Source organism: Narcine bancroftii, unplaced genomic scaffold (genome assembly GCF_036971445.1).
Source record: "Narcine bancroftii isolate sNarBan1 unplaced genomic scaffold, sNarBan1.hap1 Scaffold_788, whole genome shotgun sequence".
NCBI classification, from domain to species: Eukaryota; Metazoa; Chordata; class Chondrichthyes; order Torpediniformes; family Narcinidae; genus Narcine; species Narcine bancroftii.
In genome coordinates this window covers 1-26,275 of record NW_027212292.1, presented here as the reverse complement: position 1 = coordinate 26,275, position 26,275 = coordinate 1, and the positions used below count along the sequence as shown (strand labels likewise).

The 26,275-nt window shown below is 42.8% G+C and overlaps 1 protein-coding gene across 1 annotated transcript in view; it reads left to right on the top strand.

The window, feature by feature from the left end:
* Positions 1–25,726, top strand: part of LOC138751171 (phenylalanine-4-hydroxylase-like) — a 30,651-nt gene extending 4,925 nt beyond the window's left edge. The window contains exons 3-7 of the mRNA XM_069913226.1: positions 6,220–6,403; positions 15,924–16,012; positions 18,520–18,587; positions 24,162–24,358; positions 25,587–25,726. Of these exons, the coding sequence (XP_069769327.1) occupies positions 6,220–6,403; positions 15,924–16,012; positions 18,520–18,587; positions 24,162–24,358; positions 25,587–25,726 (678 nt within the window). The remainder of the gene's footprint in view (positions 1–6,219; positions 6,404–15,923; positions 16,013–18,519; positions 18,588–24,161; positions 24,359–25,586) is intronic.
* Positions 25,727–26,275: the final 549 nt, after the last annotated feature.

The window sequence follows — 26,275 nt, the reverse complement described above, 5'->3', positions numbered from 1 at the left end:
TCAGTTCGCTGGCGCTGAAGCAGCGTTGTGCTATCTGCTGTGCTAATCGTGCCGCCACAATGTGTCACATTATATCTGGTGTAGTGGGAAGGGTTCTTCTGCAAGCACCTAAATAGATCAACTTTTTTTCTTTAACGAGCTGAGGCTATGAATAGTTATTTAACTATCTTTACATTTTTATTATCCCGTGTCCTGTCGCTTGGCCTATTGGGTTAGAATAATTACACATCTTTTGAGTTGTAGCAAGTAGGAATTTTGGTGCATCTCTCTACAGTCCTGAGCTGTGTAAGAGGAGGGCAAGGTAGAGAGTTACAATGGAGGCAGTATGATGGCCCTCTATCGAGCTGTCATCGGAAGGCAGGGTAGAGAGTTACAATGACTGGCACTGAAATGTTAGTCCAGATCAAGAAGGGTTGAAGTATCTTCTAGGAGGAAGAGTTGGAGAAGAACATCCTGAAGCGTTGTCTGGGATATATAATTCCCTGAAAATGGTGTCACAGGTGGATAGGGTTGTCAAGGGAGGTTTTTGGCAAATTGGCCTTCACAAAGAAAAGTATTGAGTCCCAGGAGTTGGGATGTTATGGTAAAGTTGTATAAGACATTGGTGAGACCAAGTTTAGAGCATTGTGTGCAGTTCCGGTCACCAAACTACAGGAATGATATCAATAAGAAAGAGTGCAGAGAGGATTCACTAGGAGGTTGACAGGTAGGACTTATCTGTAGGATTGATTCTGGAGCGTAGAAGAATGAGGGGAGATTTGATAGAGTTATTTAAAATTATGAGGGGGAGAGACCAGCTTTTTCCATTGAGGGTAGGTAAGATACAAACCAGAGGACATAGGTTAAGAGTGAAAGGGGAAAAGCTTAGAGGAACATGAGGGTGAACCTCTTCACACAGAGAGCGGTGGGGGTGTGAACAGTGTCCTACCCAATGTCACCGACTGTGATTAGGGCCTCATTGCTGGGCACGTTGACCATGAGAGGATACTGATAGTGAGTTGCTCATCCTACCAAGTTCAGGAAGGAGAAGTTTCAAGTAAAGAACCTTCTCCTGAATGAATTTATGAGTTCCTAATTCAACCCCGTGGCCTTTAAGTCAACGTTGACACACATGGGGACTTCTCTGTTATCTCCACTAACCTCTTCATTATATTGGGACCTGTCTAGTCACATTCTCCCTTCCCCATAGCCTCTTCCAGAGGAAAGAGCTCTTGTCCCCCCAACCACAGGCTACACTACTTAACACTCTACCTTTCAAACCTTTGCACTTAAGTTCAAGTTTATTATCATCTGATTGTACAAGTACAATCAGACAAAACAGTGTTCTCTGGTTCTTGGAACAAAACGTGCAGACACAGAACCAAACATAAACCAAGCATACAGACAAGCAACACATATGCAGTATGTATAAACATATGTAAAAATAGTTATTATTTAATACATGGTAGACTCTTGGAGGGTCAGTGTGAGCCGTTCCTTTGGACATTCAGCATTCTCCCTGCCCGTGGGAAGAAGCTGATCCTCAGCCTGGTGGTGCTGGCTCTGATCCTCCTGGATCTCTCCCCTGACGGGAGCAGCTGAAAGATGCTACGTGCGGGGTGGTAGATGTCCTCAACAATTTTGAGACCGCTCTTCAAACAACAATCCTGACACATTGTTTGCATTCTATGTATGTTGCAGCATGAATGTTCTCAAAGCCAGACACACTCGAGCCAGTGTGCCTGTAATGTAGCATGGTGTTCGTTTCCTGCCAAGTGTCACAGCGGGGTCATCTGCCAGGCAGTGATCCAACCTATCAGCTTCCTCATTTGACTTTCGCCCCACAACTCCCATTTCACTTCATTAGACAATTCTGAAGCAACTAGGCATGCAGATCTATGCCCTCAGCTTGGTGTGTTTAGAAATGTTTATTTTTCTTTTCACATGTTTTGATCTCAACCCCTTTTATTCCCAAATGCATGTGCTCTCCAGTAAACTCATTTATAAACAGACAACAAAATTTTACTCATTAAAGTCTTGTAGCTGAGAAAATCTGTCTTTACCTGGTCTGTCTTTGGTTCCCTGAATGGTTGAATGTTCACTGTCCCCTTAAATGCCCCAGCGAGGGTCATCAGAAATGGCCACATTTCCTGAATTAATAAATCACATGGGGAAATCATGGAAAAGGCTTGCCAGTGGCTAGACTCCGTTAGGAGTTTGAGGAGATTCGCTTGCAAATTTCTACAGGTGCTCTGTGGAGAGCATTCTGTCTGGGACAGAGGTGCCAAAGCACAGGACAGGAAAAGATTACAGAGGGTTGTGAACTCGGCCAGTACCAACTTGGGCACCAGTTTCCCCTTCATTAAGGGCATCATTTGGCTCAAACTTGTGGATTCAGTCAGGAATGTATGTATACTTTGATGAAGCTCTACCCCTTGAGCCACAGCTGACAACACCTTACAGACTGTCTGTCATCCAGTTGACAATGACCTTTATGGCCATGGGTGGTTCGATTATGCATTCAGCAGTGGAAAATTCCTCTAGCCAGTACAGCAGAGGAGACCTGTTGACTTTACTGTTACAAAAGAGCAGGGGAGAAGAAAGTCATTGCAGCTTTTGTTGCATGACACTACAATCTTTCTCGCTTGACTGAAGCAGATTTTTTCCATGGGGAGGAAAGCGATGTAGACACGGGGAGAAGGTACAAACTCCTCACATACAGCGTCGGATTCAAATTTCACTGGTGCTAGAATAACGTTGTGCCACCTATATGCAGCCTTTTGCACTCCCTCTCTCCTTTCTCAGTCCTGAAGCATGTATTGGACCTCAAACGTCAGCTATCCTTTTTCCTCCACAGATGCTGCTTGACTCGCTGTGTTCTTCCTGTAGTTAGTGGTTTGCTCTGGGATCCAGCATCTGCAGTCTCTTGCATATCCATTTACACCTTGTTTCTGTCATTTGATTGAGTGTTGGATTCCACATCACAGGAAAGATATTAAGGCATCAGTGCCTTAAAGGTGGAAATTAAAATATAAATAAAGTTCTGAAAATTGTAGTTTCATTCAATTGAGTTCAACTTTATTTATCATCCAATTGGGGGTGTGGCAAGATGGCGTAGGGAACAGACGTGCCTTCCAGACCTCTCCTGACTCTGATTTATTGTTTGGTCTTTAAGTGCCCGTTAACGTTCTTTTAAAAGTTTATAAATAATAAGAGGTGTTCGATTAGTGCCTAATGGTTTATCTGCAAAAAAAAAGGTAAAAGAAAACATCAACAGACTGTTAAAAAACTACATTTTCCGAAATTGTCTGAGCCTACTTGTTTACAAGAAGCCAGGACTCAACGTAGAATGGATCCAGAGGAGGACGTGCAGAGTTCGGCATTGAAGCTCCGTTTTAAGCCGGTGAGGCTCTCTGAAGGTCGCACTCAACAGCTTTCAGAACAAGGGGCTGGACGGGTGCCAGTGTTTTGCACGGTGGCCACTGCGGGTGTTGTTGCTGAGGCTTGGACAGTTGAATCAGCTGGGGCGCCACCAGCTGGAGAGTTAAAGAGTTGTCATTCGACTGCTATAGTGGTGGCGCCGCAAAATGCACCTTTAATTACAACGGTTTTTCCAGACATCGATTCAGTGAAGATGATTAAAGAGATTTGGCTTAAAGATAACTCTGATCTTCAGTCTCCTGGCATTGCTGGGGGGACTTTGAGAGGGATTTTTATACGAAGTCAAACTGCTAGAAAAGATACTAAATCAAGGGAAGGGACAGAAGATCCCGTGGTCTCTAAGGAACAGCAAGACCCCATTATGCCTGAATCTACTTCTGTTGAAATGTCTGTTAAGGATCTTGAAGATAAGATATATTCTGTATCGAGTCACTTAGCTAATTTTGTGAACCTGTTTATTTCCAAGATTAATGCGATGGCGGAAGTCATTAATGGAGCTTTTAAGCATGAAACCATTGAAAGATTTGAAATGTGTGATCAAGGTTTAGTCGATGCACAGGATCAACTGCAAGATGAAAATAGAATAATTGAAACATTGCAGATCCAAAATAAAAATTTAGCAAAAAAGGTTGATTATTTGGAGAATCAATCTAGACGGAACAACGTGAAAATTGTTGGTTTGCCAGAAGGGATAGAAGGACCAGATCCAAGAAAAATTTTTACTGAATGGATTCCACGAGTGTTAGGACAGGATAAATTCCCTGAAGGTTTAATACTGGAACATGCTTATAGAGTTTTAAGAAGAAAATCTTTTTCAGGACAGAATCCAAGATCTGTTTTGATCCGTTGTTTAAACTATTGTGACAGAGAGACAATTTTACGTACAGCTATTAGAAATGCCCAGCAAAATAGATCTTTTTTGATGGTTCAGAATAATCCTGTTTTCTTCTATCAAGATTTGAGTCAAGAAATTATGTTTCAACGACGCGAATTTAATTCTGTGATAGAACGGTTGTGGAAAAAAAGTCATAAGGGAACATTCAGGTATTCTGCGGTACTGAAGATTTTTTAGGATGGAAATTAGCCAAAGTTCTTTGACAATCCTAAAGAGGTTATGGACTTTGCTTAGTCTCTACCAATCATGCAGTTTCAGGAACGATGTAGTCCTTCAAGGTCTCCAAAGAGAGTAGAGATGTAAGGTGGGATCCAGATTTTTAAAAGAAATGGAAGCAATGGTGACCGAAGTGGTAACGTTGATTTAAAAAAATAAATCTTTTATCCTTTTTTTGAGAAGAGCTTAAATAGTTTAAATAATGATGATAGTTTAATGAAATGGGAGTTGGGAGAGGGAACTGGGTGGGCACTAGTTTCCAGAAGTCATCAGCTACCTGTGAGTTATCTCACACCCAATATTTTGGGGGAGTTACCGCTTTGGGCGGATTAAACAGGAGGAGGTAGTTGTGACCTCCGACCTGTTTTTTTCTCTTTTTAATTTTTGGGTTAAGAAGTGAAGGTTTTTTTAAATTATTTTTTTAAAATAAATAATTATTTTTTAAAAACTCTCTTTGTTTTGATTGTAATTGAGAGGGAATTAGTAGGTTTTTTTTCCTCTCCTTTTTTTTCTCTTTTTTTGAGGGGGGGGGGTTTTCTCTTTTTTCTTTCTTTTTTAAGAGGATGATGTCACAGAAGATAATAAGTCAAAAATTGAGGATGTTGAATTAGATGAAGAGGAAGATGAGGGGAAAGGTGATAAGAAGAAGAAGAAAATTAAGTACAAATACATTGAGGGAGAAGAGTTTAATAAAATTAAGTTAATTTTGATAGAGAATTTTGAAGATGTTATAAATGAAGAATATGGAGAATTTTATAAGAGTTTGAACTTTTTTATATAAGGGGAGGGGAAGGGAATAAAAAGTTTATAGGATTGTTTTTATAAGGGATGTTTTTGTTCTCTCGATGAATTATAAAGAAAACTTGGTATTAATGGAAATTCTGTATTTATGTATTATTAATTATGATTTTTTTGAATAACAGATATGTGGTTGATATATGATTTTAATATTTGAACTTAGTTTTAAAGTGGATTTCATTTGTTAAATACATGTATTATGTTTGATTTAAATATATGTTTAAGGGTATTATTTTAGTATTGATATTTTTTTGTTGTTAGTAATTTTTTTGTTGTTAAGTTTTATCCTTTTTTTGTAAGTGGGTTTTTTCTATTTTATTTACAATATTGTTAATTAATTGTTCACTCTTTATTTTGGGGGGAGGGTTGGTCTAATTTTAAATTAGATGATTAATGTTGTGTTATAATTATTGGGGGGGTTAATTTGTGTAGTTTAATGATGTAGTATTCTAATTTTTATTATCTTATTTTTTATTATTTCTTTAAATGTAATTTTTTTTTTATTCATGTCATAAAATTTTAAATAAAGTTTAAAAAAAAATTATCATCCAATTGTACAAGTAAAAGCCAACGAAACAGTGCTGTTAGGCCCTCAGTGCAAAACATGTAAACACAGTGGAGATGGTAAGTTTGTGCAATAAAATTGCTTTAGATTTGGGTATATTTGAATGAGATTGACAAAAGAAAATGGGTTCTGTACGTCAAGGAGTTGAAAGCAAGGTTTCACAGCTACAAAACTGAAGGGCGAGGGATGTTTTCACACACACGGAATGGTAAGACTGTGGGTATTCACTGTCAGGAACAGTGGCCAAGGTAGTAAACATAATGAGTTGTTGACGATTCGATGTAAAAGGCTTCCCTTCATCAAGGGACCTGTTTTTTTTTGGCAGGAGAAGGGTGTGAACCTCACTCACATTGAATCACGCCCATCCCACCTCAAGAACGGAGAGTACGAGTTCTTCATTAACCTAGACTGTAAGAGCATCTCCATCCTGGAGGAGATCCTCCTGACACTGCGCCAGGACATTACCGGCACCGTCCATGAACTATCACGGGACAAGATACAGGACACAGGTGGCAGCATGTTAATTCCTTACAATTGTAATACAAGTGGAGTGCCCATTAAAGGCGAAGGCATTAGGGTCTTTTTTTGACTCTGAGGAGGAAATTCAAAGAGCAATAATTAGTTTAATTGAGGGACAGACCCCCGATACCAGGTTCCCTCATTGTTTTCACATCCATAGATGGGGAAATCTTTATCCTTGGGATCACTAATGGGATTCACACCAGGGTGGTTTAAGACAGTGATTTATGGCTTTGCCACCTGGATGTGGGTTTTTGGAGGGCCATCTAACCATAACCTGAACCCTAACCATAACTGCACCCTAACCTCAATCCCAACTCTTAAAATGGGAATGAATGTAAATTTAGTGCTGGGTCCACACCTTCTCCAATTACACCCAATGCCCATCCACTGAGGGATTACTAAAGAACAGATACCAAGTCACCCACTTTAACAGAAACTTGCTCCAGGAGATGCTCTGGACATGAAACAAGCACAGAGAGAGGGGGAAGGTGCTAATTCCATTAAGAGCCAAGGACAGGTCCAGGGTATTGAAAGCATGGGGCAACAGAATTTGGCAGTTTACAATGACACGAAACCTCCAAGAAGGGAGACCGAGTACTATGAGGGATGATTATGCCACTGCCCTCACATTACCAACCTAACCTTCACCCTCACTATAACCTTAACCTTCACCCTGCTGCCCTCTGTATTGGCCTGAACTCACAAGGCAGAGATGGGGAATGGTTCTTGTAGCAGACAGATGGTAAATTGGTTTGGTGGAAAGAGAGAGAGAGAGAGATGGTCAGGAGGAGAGTGGCCAGTTGGAACAAAGTCACTTCTACATTTATTTATTTATCATGGATAAATCCTGTCCATCCCTGATTGCACTTGAACGAAGCACCTCGCTGGATGACTTGAAAAGGAGGGGAGGAAGATTTAACCAGGACTTGAGGGGCAAATTTTTGCTCAGAGGGTGGTCCAGATCTGGAATGAGCTGCCAGAGGAAGCTATGGAAGTTGGGACAATTACAATGTTGAAAGGCCATTGGGACAAATCTATGGACTGGAAGGTTCAGAAGGATGTGGACCAAATGCAAGCAAATGGGATGATCCCAGAATATCACCGTGATCAGCATGGACAAGTTGGGCCAAAGGGCCTGTCCCATGTATGATATTTCCAAGTCAACCCCATTGATGTATCAGGAATCACACTGGTTAAGGATGGCAAATTTCCTCTGCTGAAGGAAAGTGGGGAACACCTTGGGATTTTTAGTCACAATCCAAGCAAGTCTTATGGGGGCCATGATTAATTAGTTTTATTTTTAAATTCCAGGTTCTTGAAACCCCACCTCCCCCTCCAATCACTGAGTGCCCATGATTTAGGGTTAATCATCAGGATTAACTGGGATTATTGTTCATGATGGAGATAGGACCGGGGCTTATACTAAGATCCAATTTCAGTACATATGTACATTGTACAATGTGTATGACAATAACTATTATCATGAGGTGTAAAGGCAGCAGGCCCCTCCCTGTTCTCCCATTCAATAAGGTCCTGGCTGACTGTTTTACTCAATCCCACGTTCCTGTACGAACTCTATATCCCTTGATCACCAGATCATCCAAAAAAAATCTGTTGATCTTATCTGCATCTACGGTGAGTCTGAACCTCCACCACAATCTCATCCCATGATTCAGTGCCCCCAGAGGGAAGATATTTCTTCTCGTCTCCCTTCTGAGTGGCTGACCCTTGTTTTTTCAATTTAAAAAAACTTCATTGAAGTATCAAGTCAAGCCTATAAGAATGTTGTATGTTTCAAGAGCAATTTTCATTTTTATGACCTATCGCAAGTCTAGTCAGTTTAACCTCTCTTCATAACCCCATCTGGTGAACCCTTCTTGTGTTTGGTTTATCATAGTTGTGTAGAGACACACACAATGTGGCCTCCTTGCAGCTGATATCAGTGCAAGAGGAACCTTTCCTCTTGAATTCATGCCCTCTCACATACTGTCTGCCTTCCTAACTGCCCGCCGCTACTCCATGTGAACTGTGAACGATTCATGTCCAAGAGCACCAGCTCCCTCAGAAGACAGCGACTTCTCAGTTTCTCAACATTTAAAAAAAAATCTACTTTCCTTTGTTTTTAAACTGCCAATGTGATGGCTTCAAAGCTTTCCATGGAAGACTCCAATTACCATCTTCTACGCCCATTCACTTAGCCTGTCCATGATCCCCCTCACCCCCAAAGCCAATCTGCCTCCTCCTCACAACACATACTGCCGCCCAGGCTTGTGCCTTTTGATTTAGACAGAATGCTTCTGGTTGTCGAGAACTAGAATGAATGTGAACCCAAAATTCAGAACAAATTTATTTCCCAGAGAATGTGAGGATGTGAAGCTCACTCCCACGGTGAATGGTTTGCTCCAGATACATTATAAATGAAGCTAGAAGAGTGTATGAGGGAGTGGTGGCTACGTGGATAGATTTAGAGGTGGGGAGGCAGGAGGATCCTCATATGGAACTCAATACTGGTATGAACAGGTTGGGTTGAATGGCCTGTTTCTCTGTTGTGCATCCTAGTAGGTTTTACGTTGGTAATCCTATGCAAGTTACCGTCATAGACAAATGATTCCAACACATGACGTTTATCTGAACAGCTATGGAACTCCTAATCATGTCTGCATTCTGCGCCAACCCACGACTTTCCAATTGATAAAATTTATTGGAACGTGTGCTGTAGTTCATATGCTCCAGAGCTAGAGACAAGGTTGAGGATACTGTGCAGAATCCAACAGGTGATCCAGGCTGCTACTCTGAGGCAGTGCTGAGGAAAGCTTTAGTATTAGTCATTAAGACTCTCGAAGAGGAGAAAATGCCCGTACTCTCATTGAGATATTTATGAGTGTCCTGTCAAAAGCCTGGAGCCTGGATCAGCTTCACGGACGTTAAGATTGCTCGGCAATCATCGAAAACATCAAAACTCTGGTTAGACTACACTTGGGGTATTACATTCAGTTCTGGTCGCCTCATTACAGGAAAGCTGCAGATGCTTTATAGAGGGTGCAGAAGAGATTTGCCAGAATGCTGCCTAGATTGGAGAACATCTCACATGAACCAAGTATTCCTACGCCATGGGTGCTCTGTGATTAGTAAGGGATTGCTGAAGGTGGGATGTGAGTGGGAAAAAACAGATTGAAAACCACTGTTTTAATCGTCCCTCATTGACTCATGATGTGAACCGTTTCATAACTCCAAAGGAAATAGGCCAATGACAATTTTTCTCAAGCAAAATGGTTCAGTAACAATTAGGTCTAGAGCAGTGATTCTCAACCTTCCCTTCCCACCCACATCCCACCTTCAGCAATCCCTTACTAATCAAAGAGCACAGATGGCATAGCCATTACTGAAGGTGGTCTGTGAGTGGGAAGAAAAGGTTTGGGAAACCACTGCTTTAGTGCAACAAAGGATGGGTGTTGACTTATTAGAGTTATATTAGATTACAAGGAGCTTAGATAGGGTGGACAGGCATCATCTTTTTCCTAGGTCAACAAAAGCAAATACCAGAGGTCATCTGTATAAGGTGAATAGAGGGAAGCTTAGGGGAGACGTCACAGGTAAGTTTTTTTTACACAGAGAGTGGTACGTGCCTGAGAAAAAAATCAGATGCTGGAGGCTTTCCACAATTATAACTATCTTTCAAATGTACTTCTTCAGTGTTGAGGTACACTGGGACATCATTAGATTATGGATGGTGATGTATAAATCCAAATCTTTGCCTAACCTTGAGGGAATAAAATGGTCTTGGTGATCCAAGCTTCACGTGGAAACTTGGTGAAGCAGGAAAGTCTAGAGACTAGTGATAAGTGACTAGTGATTGTAGTAAAAACACACCGAGGTGCGGAAGGGACTCAGCCGGACTCACAGTGTCCAAAGGAGGTAAAGTTATATTGCTGACATTTCAGGCCTGAGCCCTTCCTTGAGAAATAGGGATAGAATAAGTAAAAAACAGGAAATCTCAGAAATGAGAGAAATCTATCGTTTTCATGCAGTGTAACCCAACAAAGGAGATACCATTCATGACCCCCCCCCCCCCGACCAGCTGAAATGAGTTAAGCACTCGAGCAAATAATCCATTTCCGTATCTAAAAATATTAATTGAACTTTGTTAGTGACAATACAGCTGTTGCAAAGGAACAGAAAGCTTCGCTCCCGAGGCCTTCCTTTCAGATTTATTGCCACCAGTTCTCATTTAGCATCATGTGGCCAGGTATCAATCTGATTTCTGTTTGTGAGAGTTACAGTTAAAAACTATTTTATTAAATGATTTTGTTTCTTAATGCAGCGCATTCACAAGACACTGACAGACAGGTGATTGGAAGTTACAGAATGAAGCTTTATATTTGCTGGAGATTTATTATTCTTTCGAGGTGAACAGGAGGCCAAGATCTTGAGGGATGGGTATTTTTTCAAGCCCCGAAGCAGTTTTGAGTTGTTAACTCAGTTTGGAGAAGTGCTTAATGCAAGTCACAAATTCTCATAAATTTAACAAATTTCAGGGCTACTAACCCCATCAGAAGGTCTACTTTGCTGCTTGTTTGGGGAACTGAAATAAAAAAAGAATTGTTTGATAAATGAACAGGTCAGGATAAATGTCAGATCAGAAGCTTGGCTAACTGCCCTGTGCTGAGGCCTATTCCTTGGCTGACCTGATGTTTGCCTTCCAACCATCAATGCACTCAGTATCAGTGAGGTCCCAGACAGAGAATTAAGGTTAGAAATGGGCAAGGATCAATTAGATTAGTTAGTCTAATTTCAATGATCGCTGGTCATCTCTGCTTATTACTTTCCCATCCATTCCCCTTTCCCATTCCCTTATTAGACACTATTTTCTGTCAGTTTGGTTTTGTTTAATGAGAATTTATATTTGGTGTTGTATTTTCCTTTCTCCCTGCTATACGTCGAGACAGTGGTAGTGCAGTTGGGCAGGGGGCAATGTCTCACTGTTCTCCATCCATCTGTGAACCAAATGGATTGCCCGCAAACAACCAAAGATTGTTTCATTCAATTTAGAGCAGGACACTAATTAAGTTTTTTTTTAAATTAGTTTCTTTTGTGAACAACTTACAAAGGTTATCATGTGGATGTGTCGGACCATGAATTAGGTGACCTTCTGTAAGTCTGTCGGATTAAATGAGTGTGCAAATAGCATGTCTCTGTGAAGGGGGATGTGTGGGCCAGCACATGTGTGTGGGGGCCAGCACGTGTGTGTGGGGGCGAACGAGCACGTGTGTGTGGGGGCGAGCACGTGTGTGTGGGTGAGCATGAGTGTGTGTCTGGAGGTTTATGTGCATGAGATTTCAGGAGGTTAATGGACGACGATTGATCGGGACTACTTTAAAAGGTACAACAGCAAAATGACTCATGTCTAAGGCAGCCATTCTCAACTGGCACATACAGCAACCACAACAACCCCACCCCACCGGGTCCACAGCACATTTAAGGGGGGGTCCACAGCACATTTAAGGGGGGGTCCACAGACTGAAATAATAAAATAATTTTTGTGTTTTAGTCAGGAGGGGGCCATAGTTTGAGAATGGCTGCTCTAAGGGACTTGGACATAGATTTTAAGGATTACAGTTTCCCTTTCGACAAGCAGTCCAGCTGAGAAGTTAGTTAGCATCAGATGAAAACGAAAGGCTTATAATGTTATTAAAAATCACAGTAAGCCTCAGTATTGGAATATTGGAGAATTCAGTGAAGAAGGACTAAGGCAGGAACAAGGAACACAAAAACAAACAATGAGAGAGGTTCACCAGGAATATAAAATTTTTTTAAAATGTAGGTTTTTTTCATGTGAGGTTAAGAGAATAGAGAATGGAAGAACTCACAGATGACCCCCCAGAAACACTGACAAACAACAGGCTTAAAATCATTCAAGGAACCAACTTGAGTAAAATGAATATTGGAGAAACAGTAACCATTAAATCTCTAGGACCTGGTGACCAGTCGCGACGGTGATCACTGTGGATGTTTCAGTCAGCATATTACAAAATTCCCTGGATCTCAGAATGAGCCTGACAGATTAGAAGGTAGCAAATGTAAACCCACAATTAAAGGAAGGAGGGAGGGGAGAGGGAGAGAAAGAGAAAGGGAGGGAGAGAAAGAAAGGGAAATAAAAAGAGAGGAGGGAAAAAAGAAGGGAGAGAGAAAGACAAAAAGGGGGTTAGGAGAGAGGGAGGGAGGGAGGGAGGGAGATTGAGAGAGAGAGGAAAAAATTGTAGCCCTGTCCTTCAAAGTAGAGAAGGTGCTGAAATCTATTATTAAAGCAGTGGTAAAAGGCCATCTAGAAAATAATTTTGGGAGAGGGAAGAGTTGATGTGAATCTGTGTGACATGAGGTTTTTCTGAGGTTTTAATCAGTAGTATAATGGTGAACCTACCTCGGCTGCACCATTTCATCTGATGCAAGGATCGACAAAGAGATAGACAACAGACTTGACAAGGCAAATAGCGCCTTTGGAAGACTACACAAAAGAATCTGGAAAAACAACCACCTGAAGAAACACACGAAGATCAGCGTGTACAGAGCCGTTGTCATACCCACGCTCCTGTTCGGCTCCGAATCATGGGTCCTCTACCGGCATCACCTACGGCTCCTAGAATGCTTCCATCCTCAACATTCATTGGAATGACTTCATCACCAACATCGAAGTACTCGAGCTGGCAGAGTCCGCAAGCATCGAATCCATGCTGCTGAAGACCCAACTGCGCTGGGTGGGTCACGTCTCCAGAATGGAGGACCATCGCCTTCCCAAGATCGTGTTCTAGGGTGAGCTCTCCACTGGCCACCGAGACAGAGGTGCACCAAAGAAGAGGTACAAGGACTGCTTAAAGAAATCTCTTGATGCCTGCCACATTGACCCCCGCCTCCAACCGTGATCTCGCCTCCAACCGTGCATCTTGGCGCCTCACAGTTCGGCGGGCAGCAACCTCCTTTGAAGAAGACTGCAGAGCCCACCTCACTGACAAAAGACAAAGGAGGAAAAACCCAACACCCAACCCCAACCAACCAACTTTCCCTTGCAACCGCTGCAACCCTGCCTGCCTGTCCCGCATCGGACTTGTCAGTCACCAACGAGCCTGCAGCAGACGTGGACACACCCCTCCATAAATCTTCGTCCGTGAAGCCAAGCTAAAGAATGGTGAAACAGTTGATATGATACATGGTCTCACAGAAAGCCTTTGATAAAATACCATACAGGAAATTATGAAATAAAATTAGAACACCCAGTATACAGATAATGAACTGGTTTGTGCAAAAGTATGGATTAGCGGCCAGAATGCAGGTCTTCTTGTGGCTCAGAGACTGTGACTGGGACATCCCTTTGATCAACATATACATCAGAGAGCTGGATGAGGATCTCAGGGACTACATATCTAAAACCAAACCAAAAAACACCAGCGTCGATCACCAGGTCAGCATCATCAACGGGGAGTTGACATTTTGGGTCACAGACCCATTATCGAAAAGTTGTTACAAACCCACTTGTCGAAGTAACAAAGCTCGGTGACACTGTGGGACAAGAGGAGAGGTTTTTGGAGGGATGCAGACAGATTCTTTGAGTTGGTGAAGGCGTGTCAGCTCCAGTATAATAAAAGGAAAATGTGAGTTCATCAACTTAGATAGAATGAAATAGAAGAACTGAATATTTCCCAAATTATGAGAAATTGAATGTTGTTCAGAGAGATCAGGGAGGCCTCATTTATTCAATGAATCTTAACTTTCATGCAGGTGAAACTAACAATTCATGAGGGTGGCAAGTGGTTATTGAACGTTAGAACAAGAGGACATTAGTAAAAGAGGAGTGGAGAATGAGGGTGAAGATACCTTGCTTCAATTATACAGGGCCCTAGTGAGATGGCATTTGGAGTATTGTACAAGTCCAATCCCCATATCCGCAGAAGATTATTTATTGTAAAAACACAATGGTGGAGAAACTCAGCAGGTCAAACAGTGTCCTTTATAGAGCAAAGGCAAAGATACAGAACCAACATTTTGGGCTTGAGCCCTTCATTGAGTTCTGTCCATTAATTGTAAGATATGAAGAGAGTTGGGAATACAATGCGAAGGCAAGATAAAAGATAACAATTTTGTCACTCATTCTCAAGTAAGATCTCAACATCCAGTCATTAGTTTTGTGATGTTTATAAAGGAGGCTGATTGGACCAACCTAGGCACAAAATTGACATGATCTCAGTAAATGAAAAAAAAACACAAGGTTGAATGGCCTACTCCTGCTTCTATATTGTTTGGTACTAATAATTCAATGAAGGTCCACCAGATTCCTAGTGTGGCCACCTTCTTATAAAGCCTATGGAATTCTGATGGAACACTCTGTGTGACTTGTGGTGCACCTGGGTTGAGAATGGAGCATTCAGAATGGCAGTTGGAGCAACGGAGACCAACCAGGAGAGCTGTGCGGAAGCACATGCCTCATAACTTTATGAAAGGTTTAAAAAAAAAACACAATTTGAGAACTGAGGGAATTCATCTAAGGAAGCCTTGAAAAAGGATTCGCAAGCTTACGGCAATGCAACATCAGTCATTTCTCTTTCCAACGTTCAATATGATGTCCTTGTGTTAATCAGTTAAAGAACTGAATTGAGATTTGAGATTGAATTCTGGGGACTGTGTTTTTTGGACTGACTGACCTGGGGTTTTGGGGGGGATTTTTCCTTTTTGAATATTGGACACAGACTGTAATGGTTTAGGGTTTTGCACATACACACTGTTTATGAACGTATGATGTCTGTATATTTGTAATAGATACTTGTAGTGGGGTTCATTACAGGGGTTCCCAACTTTTTTCTTTCCACTCACATCCCACTTTAAGTATTTCCTCTGCCATCGGTGCTCTGTGATTAGTAAGGGACTGCTTAAGGTGGGATGTTTTAACCACTGTTTTAATCATACCTAATTGACTCATTATGTGCACGGTTTCATAACTCCAAAGGAAATGGGCTAATGACAATTTGTCTTGAGCAAAATATTTCAGTAACAATTGAGTCTAGAGCAGTGATTCTCAATCTTCCCTTCCCACTCACAGACCCCCTTCAGCAATCCCTTCCTAATCACAGAGAACCAATGGTGGTCTGTGAGTGGAAAGAGAAAGGTTGAGAACCACTGATATAATTCTTAACCCGATTAACACCACTGTAAGTATCTATAACAAATGTACAGATATCATATCTTTATAAGCAGTATTGTTAATAGTCACTAATAAATTTAGAGTTAAAATTTAACCCTTTTGAATTGTGTCTTCCGTTCTTGCTGGTTTGAGATGCTTTGGATACTCTGTCACTAAAAGCTTGCTAGAGTTCTGGATATTTACAAGAATGAAAGGTGGAGGATTGGGGTTGGAAGGAGAGACTGAGGTGTATTGAATGGAGGAGCAGGGAGCAAGGGGATGAATAGCCTTCTCTGGTCCTATTTCCGATATCCTAATTTTTTTTATATTTCCTTTTCCAGTTCCATGGTTTCCTCGCACAATTCAAGATCTGGACAGATTTGCAAACCAGATCCTGAGCTACGGGTCAGAACTTGATGCTGACCATCCAGTAAGAAGCTAATTTCCCTGAAATATATTCTCCCCCACTCTGTGTAACACAATGCCTGATGGGATAGCAAGGGGCTAGTGCAGAGGAGAGCTGACTTGCTGAATGGTGCTGTATGAGTGCAAACCATTGGAAGGGAGTGGGGTCTGCATTTACAGCCTTTCACACTCCAGAGAGCTGACACCTTCGTGACTTAAAAAAAAATTATTCACACCAAAATAATACATTGCAAGGTATTTTCACATTGGTAGTGTTATAGTCGTGTATATTGAAAGGAAAAACAGTGCAGTTTTTTTAAATAACATAATTTGAGTCATGTATATATGTTCATTTCACTGCTGCATCCTGTAGGGTCAACCATGCCTCTGGAAATCCAAATGTACTACATCGACTAGTTGCCCTTGATCCACCCTGGTGTTACATACACAAAGAACTCTAGCAAACTTTTTCAAAACTTTTCCCATTCAGAAAACTATGCTGATGTCTCCAGATTTCCTTAAAATTTTCCAAATGTCCTGCCATCAGCTCCAAAGAGGGGTTCTGGTGTTCTCCCAGCCACTGATATTATGGTAACTGGTCATAGTTTCCTGCTTTCACCTCACACCTTCCCTGAATCATTGTGTTGCATTTGTAGCCTTTCGGTCTTGTGACATCTCTATAGAATCTAGGGAGTCTTCTGCTTCTGGCTACCCATCCCATAGGATGGTGATGGTTTCTTTCAGTCCATTTGTGAGGTTTGATATGAGGATACCCCACTCCTCAGAAAGGAACAGCGTGTGCATGAATGGATTTTAGGTGAGTAGGAGGTTGCACAGGTCCTGACCCACCCTCTTGACATCCCCTCCCAGATCCAGCAGCATGGTGAGGGTTCGTCCACCCTTTGACAGATCTTGTTTTTCATCCTGAAGGGTGTCTAGCCACCCTCCACACCAGGCCAGCCTGGTGGGGGAGCCGGTTTAGTCGCCAACCACCTAACTGCGCGACAGGTAATAGTGGGTTACATGGAACCAGTAGCACTCAGTGGTTCTCAGCATTTTTCCCCCCATTCACTTACCACATGAAGTAATCTCTTACTAACCACAGAGCATCTACAGCATCCTATCTCCTAGGATTACTTCAGGTGGTACTGGTATGTGAGTGGAAAGTTAAAGGTTGAGAACCTCTGCACTACATCCACCATCTACACAGATACTTCATCTCAGACCCTAATCTTCAGGCCTTTTGGCCCTTACTTTGTCTCCTATTTTTCTCCACAGAGAGAGATTGTTTTCTCTCCGAGTAGCCTTTTAAATATTGATTATTATTGGGATATTCTTAATGCTTCAGCTGTGAAGTTTGATCTAAAATTCCGAATCTTTGTTGTTCCTCTATTAATTTTTCAGTCTGTGATCAGTGTTTATTTTGGGAACTTCTTTCCTTCATGTGTCCAGTAGAAGCTCTCACTATCTATTCTCAGTATTTGTTAGTTTACTCCCAGACTTTATCTTTTTCCTCTCTAAAATTGTTCTTTGCCATGTGATGTTGCACTCTAAATATTTCCCAATCCTCTGGCCTCTCTGCAAACTTTGCCACGAGGTTCAGCATACTGTTTGCTTTTTGTTTGGCCATTTTCATGTGTAGCAACACTACGGGGTGGTCACCTCCTGTAACCTATGATCCAGATTGCTGTCCGTTCCACAGATTTTCTGCAATGGCTGTCCTTGCTGCCCTAGCTCTGGAGCCCCTGTGGAATGAAAGGAAAAATCTGGATTCAGGGCAGAATGCTGAGATTAATGAAGAAAATCTATGGATGCTGGGGCTAAGTGCAGTACACAAAAGTGCTGGAGAAAGGCTTTTCCCAGAACTTTGATGTATTGTTTATTGCTCAGATGTTTCTAAACACCTTCACACCCAATCAATTACTTCTGAAGAGCAGACATTCCTGTTCTCAAGATGCAGCAGGCAAACTTTGTGTCCAGCGAGCTATCATAAAATTGATAGGCCCAGGAAAACTTGTGTTCCTTCAAGAGGGTTGAGGGATCTTCCCCATTGATTTGATATTCCTCATGGTCACATTCCATCTTTGAATTTGGTAATCTCATCACAGTCCAGTCTCATCACGCGGTCTGGGATGTACAAGCACACACACTCTCTCTCTCACACACACAGCACACACGCACACACACGGGCAAGTAAATGAAAATTACAGGCAGCTGTAGTATTTCATACTAGTTGTTTTTCATGAACAGATCGTAGACTTTTGTTAACGCAATACAAATTACAGTTATTAGTGTAATTGAGGTAACATAATAAGATTTAATTGGCTCTCCTGAACCAAGATGCATTAGGTTTTACAAAGAGGTATCTTTACAGAATGAGAACATAATCATTCTGCATTTGTTAAATTAGACACAGCCAGCTCCCTCTGTGTGCTCTCTTGGAACTGCTGTTTGAAATGTGTCAATCAAAAACATGACCCCATTACCTCTGAACTCAAGCCTGAGCCTTTCCTGTTCCTTGCCTGTTCTCAGGGCTTCACAGATCCAGTGTATCGAGCCAGGAGGAAGGAGTTCGCTGACATTGCGTACAACTATAGGCAGTGAGTATAACAAAAGCCAGTATAAAGAGTTTGGAGCGAGGGTGGGATGTTGAACTCCGTAAGGCTGCTCCGCAGATGTTGCTCCTTCAGTCCACATTTCCAGCCCTGTCCACATATTACCCGATTCACTGAGAGACCAAATCTCAATCTTAAACCCACTCAGTATCTGAACATCTCCACACCTTCAGCATCAAGAAACCTTGCCATTGTTCCACAGAGTGCCAGGCTGGAGAAAGTATTGATGTGCAGAGGGTGGGGATGAGGGGGGGGGGGGGGAGGGGGGGGAGGGGACGGTCCAGGTCCATTGCTGATTGAAAGAGGCCACGCTAGTAGAACAGGTGGTAAATAAGGTGTATGGTGTGCATGGTTTCAATAGGCAGGTCATTAAGGATGAGTCAGGAAGTCACTTGCTGTTATATAAACATTGTTTCGACCACAGTGTGTGAAATTCTGGTCATCCCATTGCAGGAAGGATGCAGAGGCTTTGGAAAGGATACAGAAGAGGTTTACCAGGATGTTGCCTGGATTAGGGAGTTTGAGCTAAAGCAGTGGTTCTCAACTCTTTTTTTCACGCACAAACCACCTTAAGTAATCCCTTACTAACTACAGAGGCCCTATGGCATGGGTGCTCTGTGGTTAGTAAGGGATTACTTAAGGTAGTATGTGCATGGAAAATAAAGGTTGAGAACCACCAAGCTAAGGGGAGAGGTTGACAAAAAGGTTGTTTTCTCTGGAGGGTTGGAGGTTGATGGGAGACCTGATAGAGGTTTATAAGATGATGAGAGGCATTGATAGGGTGGGAGGTTGGAATCTTAAAAGAGTTGCACGCTAGAGGACATGCATTTAAGGTGAGGAGATGTCCAGGGAGATCTTTTAGAGGTAGGTGCCTGGAAATGGCTGCCAGAGATAGAGGTGGAAGGGGGTCCAATAGTAGCATTTCAGAGGTATCTAGACAGGGAATGGAGGGAGATCCATCGTGCAAACAGGACAGTTTAGTTTGATTTTGACATCGCGCTCAGTGCCGACACAAGGGCCGAAGGGCCTGACCCTGTGCTGTACTGTTCCGTGTTTTTACTAAGTAATGGGAAACTGTTGGCTTGTCTTAAAAAGGATACCAGGTAGTGTCTTAAAAAAGGAGCCTCTATCCTCATGGACCATCACCACCCAGGCCAGGCCCTCTTCACTCTGCTACCATCAGGAAAAGGTACAGGAGCCTAAAGATGGACACTCAGGCATAAGGACAGCTTCTTCCCCTCCGTCATCAGATTCCTGAATGATCAATAAACCAAAGACACTGCCTTACTTTTTATGCAGTACTATTTTTTTACACAGTAATGTTGTAAGATGGTTATAACATGAATGTTTTCTCTGTGATGCCACAAAACACCAAATTTCAGGGCTTGTTCACTTCAATAAATTCTGATTCTGATCGTATCCTGCTATTACCATCATTCTTGTAACTGATGTGCTCTGCAGCTCACAGTTCCAGCATCTTCCTCTGTTTAAAATTAACGATCCGTCGAGTCAAGACACAGTAGTGGTAAAGTTTTATTCTCTATGAGGGCTGTGACCATAAGGCAGATAAAAAGTTGTCGTTAGTGTTGCCCGGTATCCCTTACGTTACAAGAGAAAGAGAAGCAAAACAGAGTCCCTTCAGAGACACCGAGTGTCCGTGGATTCGCCTCCAGCCCTCCTGCAGCCTCTGCAGCCGCGCAGACTCCTGTTTGATCCATCGGTAACCCGAGCTCCAGATCCAAACCTCTGATGCAATCAGCCTAGAGATTACTTAAGGTGCTTTGTGAGTGGAAAGTAAAAGTTTGAAAACCACTGCTCTAGAGCTATTGGCCTTGGTCAATAGGGGGTCACTCATGGTGTTCAGCAAAGGGATGTTAGTTGTCGATGCAAAGTGAAACCTCAGATATATAACAAAGGTTCACTAGATTGAACTTGCACCTCCCAGAAATTAGAAAAATGAGAGGATCTCATTTAAACATTTTTTTTAGGTATACAGCTATTTCAGCCCATGAGCCCGTGTTGCCCAAATACACTCAATGAACCTATACCCCTAAGAGCTCCTGTCTTTTGCTAATAAAAGCCTTGGTTTGGATCAACAAGTCTTTGGTTCTTTCGACGAGCTCTACAACCCCCCCCCCCTCCCCCTGCCCCGGTATGTTTTGAACATATACAACCTTCCTGGAGCTTGACAGAATAGAGATTGAGCAGTGTCCAGAACCAAGAGACACGGTCTCTGGATAATTGGGGTCTGAAATGGGAAGGATTTTCTTCACCCAGAAGGTGTTGAATCTTTGGAATTCACTTCCAAGGAATCAATGCAGAAATCAATAGATTTTTGGATATTAAAGGGATGTGGGGTAGTGAAAGATCATAACACTGGTCAACCATGGTTTTGTGGAATGGATGAACATGTAGGAAGGGCTGAATGGCCTACTTGTGTTCCTATCCTTAAGGTTTTGTACATGTTTGGTATAGGGTGAAAATAAAATGGGATGAGTGGAAATGGGAGATGGATGGGCTGAAGGGTCTGTTTCTTTGCTGTATGATCTTATGACCCTCTATGCTCTTGAAACGTCCAATCAATGAGGGGGCAATGAAAAACAGCAAGGTGAGTCCATATCTCATGAGCAGAATCCCCGTCACTGGATTGGAGCCCCTTTCAGGGATGCGATGAGCACTTCCAGCGAGCTGAAAGATTCAGAAACTCTAATTTCTGTAAATAGCTGACAACCCAAATATATTCTGACACTCTGCTTTTCTCTTGTGTGGCAGGCAAGTGAGGCTTTGGCATAAATAAGTTTATTATGCAAGCAAGCTTTGTTGTTGAGTTCAGCTCCATCAGGTCGAACTACAAAGGCCTGAATATTGAATGACCATGATCTGAAGATGTTAGAATTTACATTCAAGTGGAAATTGAACACGATGAGTCATTTCTGGTGCCTGATGTATTTTACCTAATTAATATTCTATTTTTATACTTTCACAGCTGTGATGAGCTGTTGTTTTTTTAAAACTCTTTCCCAAGTTCTGAGTTTAATCAAAGGAAGTAAATTTTTCAAAAGAAAGTTTCCATAAGACCATGATATAGGAGCAGAAGTAGGCCATTCAGCCCATCAAGTCTACCCTGCCATTCCTCATGAGCTGATCGCACTCAGCCCCATTCCCCTTCCATCTCCACATTATTGTTGATTCCCTGACTATTCAGATACCTATCAATCTCTGCCATAAATACACCCAATGACTTGGCCTCCACAGTGGCCCGTGGCAGAAAATTCCAGAGTTTTGCCACTTTCTGATTAAAGTGATTCCTCCGCATCTCTGCTTTAAAAAGGCGTCCTTCAATCCTGAAGCCGATCATGGGAAACAACTTTATTACATCTACTCCATCCAGGCCTTTCAGCGTTCAAAATACTTCAATGAGATCCCTCCTCAGTCTTCTGAACTCCAAGCAGACCAGCCCAAGAGCCGTCATATGTTCCTCGTATACCAATCCCTTCATTCCAGGAATCATTCTTGTGAATCTTCTCTGAACCTTCTCCAATGCCAACACATCCTTTCTTAAACAAGGAGCCCAAAACTTTTCCCCGTACTCCAAGTGAGGCTTCACCAGTGCCTTATGAATCCTTAGCATCAGGTCCCTGTTCTTGTATCCTACCCCTCTGGATGTGACACCAACATTGCATTCGCCGTCTGCACCACTGACTCAACCTGGAGGTCAACCTTTTGGGGATTCTGCACGAGGATCCCAAGTCCTTTTGCACCTCCAAATTTTGAATTTTGTTCCCATCCAAATAACAGTTGGCCCTTTTCTTATCAAAGTGCACGACCGTCCACTTTCCAACATTGGATTTCATTTACCACTTCTCTGCCTGTTCTCCTAATCTAGGTCACTCTGTAGCCTCCCTGTTTCCCCCTCACTACCTGCCCCTCCACATCTTCTTTCTTTGGCTTGGCTTCGCGGACGAAGATTTATAGAGGGGGTAAATGTCCACGTCAGCTGCAGGCTCGTTTGTGGCTGACAAGTCCGATGCGGGACAGGCAGACACGGTTGCAGCGGTTGCAGGGGAAAATTGGTGGGTTGGGTGTTGGGTTTTTCCTCCTTTGTCTTTTGTCAGTGAGGTGGGCTCTGCGGTCTTCTTCAAAGGAGGTTGCTGCCGCCGAACTGTGATACCTTTGCATTATCCGCAGACTTGGCCACAAAGCCATTTATTCCACAATCCAAATAATTAGCATGCACTAGGAACCGGTAGCCAAGCAGAATAGGATTCACAGCACGACTTCTGATTGTCTAAGTAATTGATATAGGTTTTCTCTCATTGCTTAGCTCAAATAGCACTCCTTTTGCCCCAGCACTTTTTATTATACAGATGTAGCGAGGTTAATGTTGATGGTTAATATTCTGGGAAGGAAGGTGGGCACAATTTAGAGCTGCTGGCTGCAACCTGAGTTCAGTCCTGATGTTCAGTTCAGCCTGGTGGTCATCATTCTTTGGTGTTGGGGGCCAAGGGCGGTCTTTCCAGAGGTTTACAAAATCACATGAGGCATGGATAAAGTGAATGTTTACTAGTCTTGGTACACATTTCTTTCTTCTCAAGTACGGCTTACAGTTATCAGTAATTAGAAATTCCACCTCGTCCGCAGGAAAAAGAATCTCAGGGTAGTATGTGATGTCACGTAATGTACTCTGACAATAAATCTGAACTTTGAACCTTTTTCTAGGGTAGATAATTCCATAGAGTTAGGGGAGAGGGGAGAGATGTAAGAGAGGACAGAAGGGCAGATTTTTCACCCACAGTGTGGTCTGCCAGAAGCAGCTGTAGAAGTGAGTACAGTCACAAAGTTCGAAAGACAAGTTTATGGCCCAAATATAGGCAAGTGGGACTAATTTGGTTGCTCTGGAAGGGATGGGCTACGTGAATCTGTGGTTTTATTTTGGCTTTGCCTCCCACCCACCCCTCCTCCCCACCCTCTCCGAGGACTCTGCTCACAGTTCGTGGACCTCCCTTCTCTGTGAAGCAGTCACATTTTGGATTCTTCTGTACTTCCACCGACTACATAAAAAGCAAAAAAAAAGAAATTTCTGTTATGTAATGTGGAAAGAAAAAGGCCTTTTACTTAAATGTGCTGTGGCCCCCAGGGAGAAGTTTATAAAATTATGAGAGGCATTGATAGGGGAGACAGCCAGAATCTGATGTCCCAGTGTAAACATGTCACATATTAGAGGACATGTGTTTAAAGTGGGGGTAGGGGTGGAGTAGTTTATATGTGTGAGGCAAGTTTCTTTACAGAGTGGTAGGTACCTGGAACGAGTGATGAAGGCGATATGACACCAGCGTTAAGGAGGCTTTGAGATGAGCTCATGAACATGCAGTGGACAGAGGGATATGTCTCGCATGCAAGCAGCAGAGTATTAGCTTAACTTGGCCATCATGTTTGGTGCAGGCACTAGGCTGAATGGCACTCCATCCTCTTAGATCTATTACAATGAGGACCTCATCTGATGGAAGGTTCAGCCTAGCTCCAGCCTCAGACTAACTTCCTTTTTCTGTTCTGCTGCAGTGGCAATGACATTCCCAGAGTGGAATACACAGAGGAAGAGAAGAATACCTGGAGTATTGTCTTCCAGGAACTCAAGTCACTCTATCCAACGCACAGCTGCCATGAACACAATTCCGTGTTCCCACTGCTGGAGGAGTACTGTGGCTACAAGAAGCATAACATTCCCCAACTCCAGGACGTCTCCAAGTTCTTACAATGTGAGTGATGGAACATTAACTTGCATTCACACATCCTTTTAATGCAGCGGCAGACCCCAAGGTTATTCACGTGGGCTTTATCCAACAAGGCATCCCTGAACACAGCTTGGCAGAGTCGGGTTTGAAAGACAGAGGAGAGAAATGGAGACACATAGAGAGGGAATTCCAGCAATCAGGTCCCAGGTAACTGGAAGTACAGCCAACAGCAGACGTGATCAGAAATGTCCTGGAGCAGCCAAGGAACACCTGAATCTCCAGGAAGGCTGCAAACTAAATGACAGAAATGGCATGGATATGTACCTCATCACCCGGCTGGACAGAGTGGGCAAGAGTGAAACATGTTTCCGCTCCGTAAATGGTTATATGGTTATATGAGAGTCTGCAGACACTGTGATTGCAGTCAAAACACAGAAATGCTGGAGGAACTTGGCCGGTCTTGCAGCATCCACAGGAGGTAAAGATATATTACTGACATTTCTCACCTGAGCCCTTCCTCAAGGTCTGAGGAGGGGCTCAGGTCTGAAATGCCGGATGTATATCTTTACCTCCTACGAACGCTGCAAGACCAACTGAGTTCCCCAGCGTTTCTGTATTTTGAGAGTGGGCAAGATGCCTGTTCCCATTGCCACCTGACACTCTGCTTCTCTACTGTCAGAGTGTCAGTACGGAAACAGTGAGGTGCAGAAACAGGCCCTTGTCCACCTGAGCTAGTGACACTTGTATCCATATCCCTTTAAAGCTCCCAAACCATGCCTTTTAACTTAGAACACTACAGCATTGCACAGACCCTTCATCCCATGATCTTGTGCTGACCAAAATATTCTTACCAAAAAAAGTACTAAACCCTCCCTAAGGATTACCCTGTAACCCTCTATTTTGCTTCCATCCATGTGCCTGTCTAAGTGTGTCTTAAATGCCCTGATGTTCCCACCTCCATCACCATCCCAGGCAAGGCATTCCGGGCACCCACGACTTTTTGTGTGTAAAAAAACTTACCCCTGATGTCTCGCCTCCCACTCCTTTAGCTTCTACCTTCTAGTGCATGGTAATAACATCATTCACATCGTACAATGTAACATGCACCAAAATTCTTATTTGCTGCAGCCAAGCAGGTACTTGTAAGGAAAAGCTACAAGAGTAAACTAATTGAATTAAATTAAATGAGACAGTGCTTGAGGTGAAGTGTGGAGTGCAGAAACCAATTTGCCTTTTATGTGATGGTCTGCAGCTTGCACCGGATTCCGTCTACGCCCCGTGGCCGGATTGCTGTCCTCCCGTGATTTCCTGGCAGGTCTTGCATTCCGTGTCTTTCATTCCACGCAGTACATCCGTCATGGATCCAAACCCATGTACACACCAGAACCGTGAGTGTGATGTTTCATGGGGCCAGGAGAATTTCTGAAAACTGGGAGTTTTTTATTTTGCTGAGAGTTGTGTGGGAAGGGAAACAAGTTGGGTGGGTTCAAAGAGCAAAGAGTCTGGACATAGGCTGGACACAGGATGGATTTTTATTAAAACGTGCAAGGGGATTGCAACAGGGATAACACACACTAGTACTTCCAATCACACAACACAGTATAATCAGTCACATCGGACTGAACACTATTGATACCAGCAACTGCTTACGCTCATACAACACTGTACAACCCAGTCACATCGGACTTAACACCACCCATACTAACAACTGCTTTATACAAACCAAGGATTGCAATATGCTACCTTGTCTAACGTGAGCACAGCTTGAATGTTATCTACAACACTAAAGTACAACAGCCCTGACCCTTGTGTAGTGTCCACAGTTTGCGACCTGGAGTGGAGCAGGGTTAGTCTCAAGACCGAAGTGCACATGGTGGACTTTATAGTACAGTCAGCTGGAGGATCAGGCCCAGGTAATCACTAGGTGATTAAAGGGGCCAA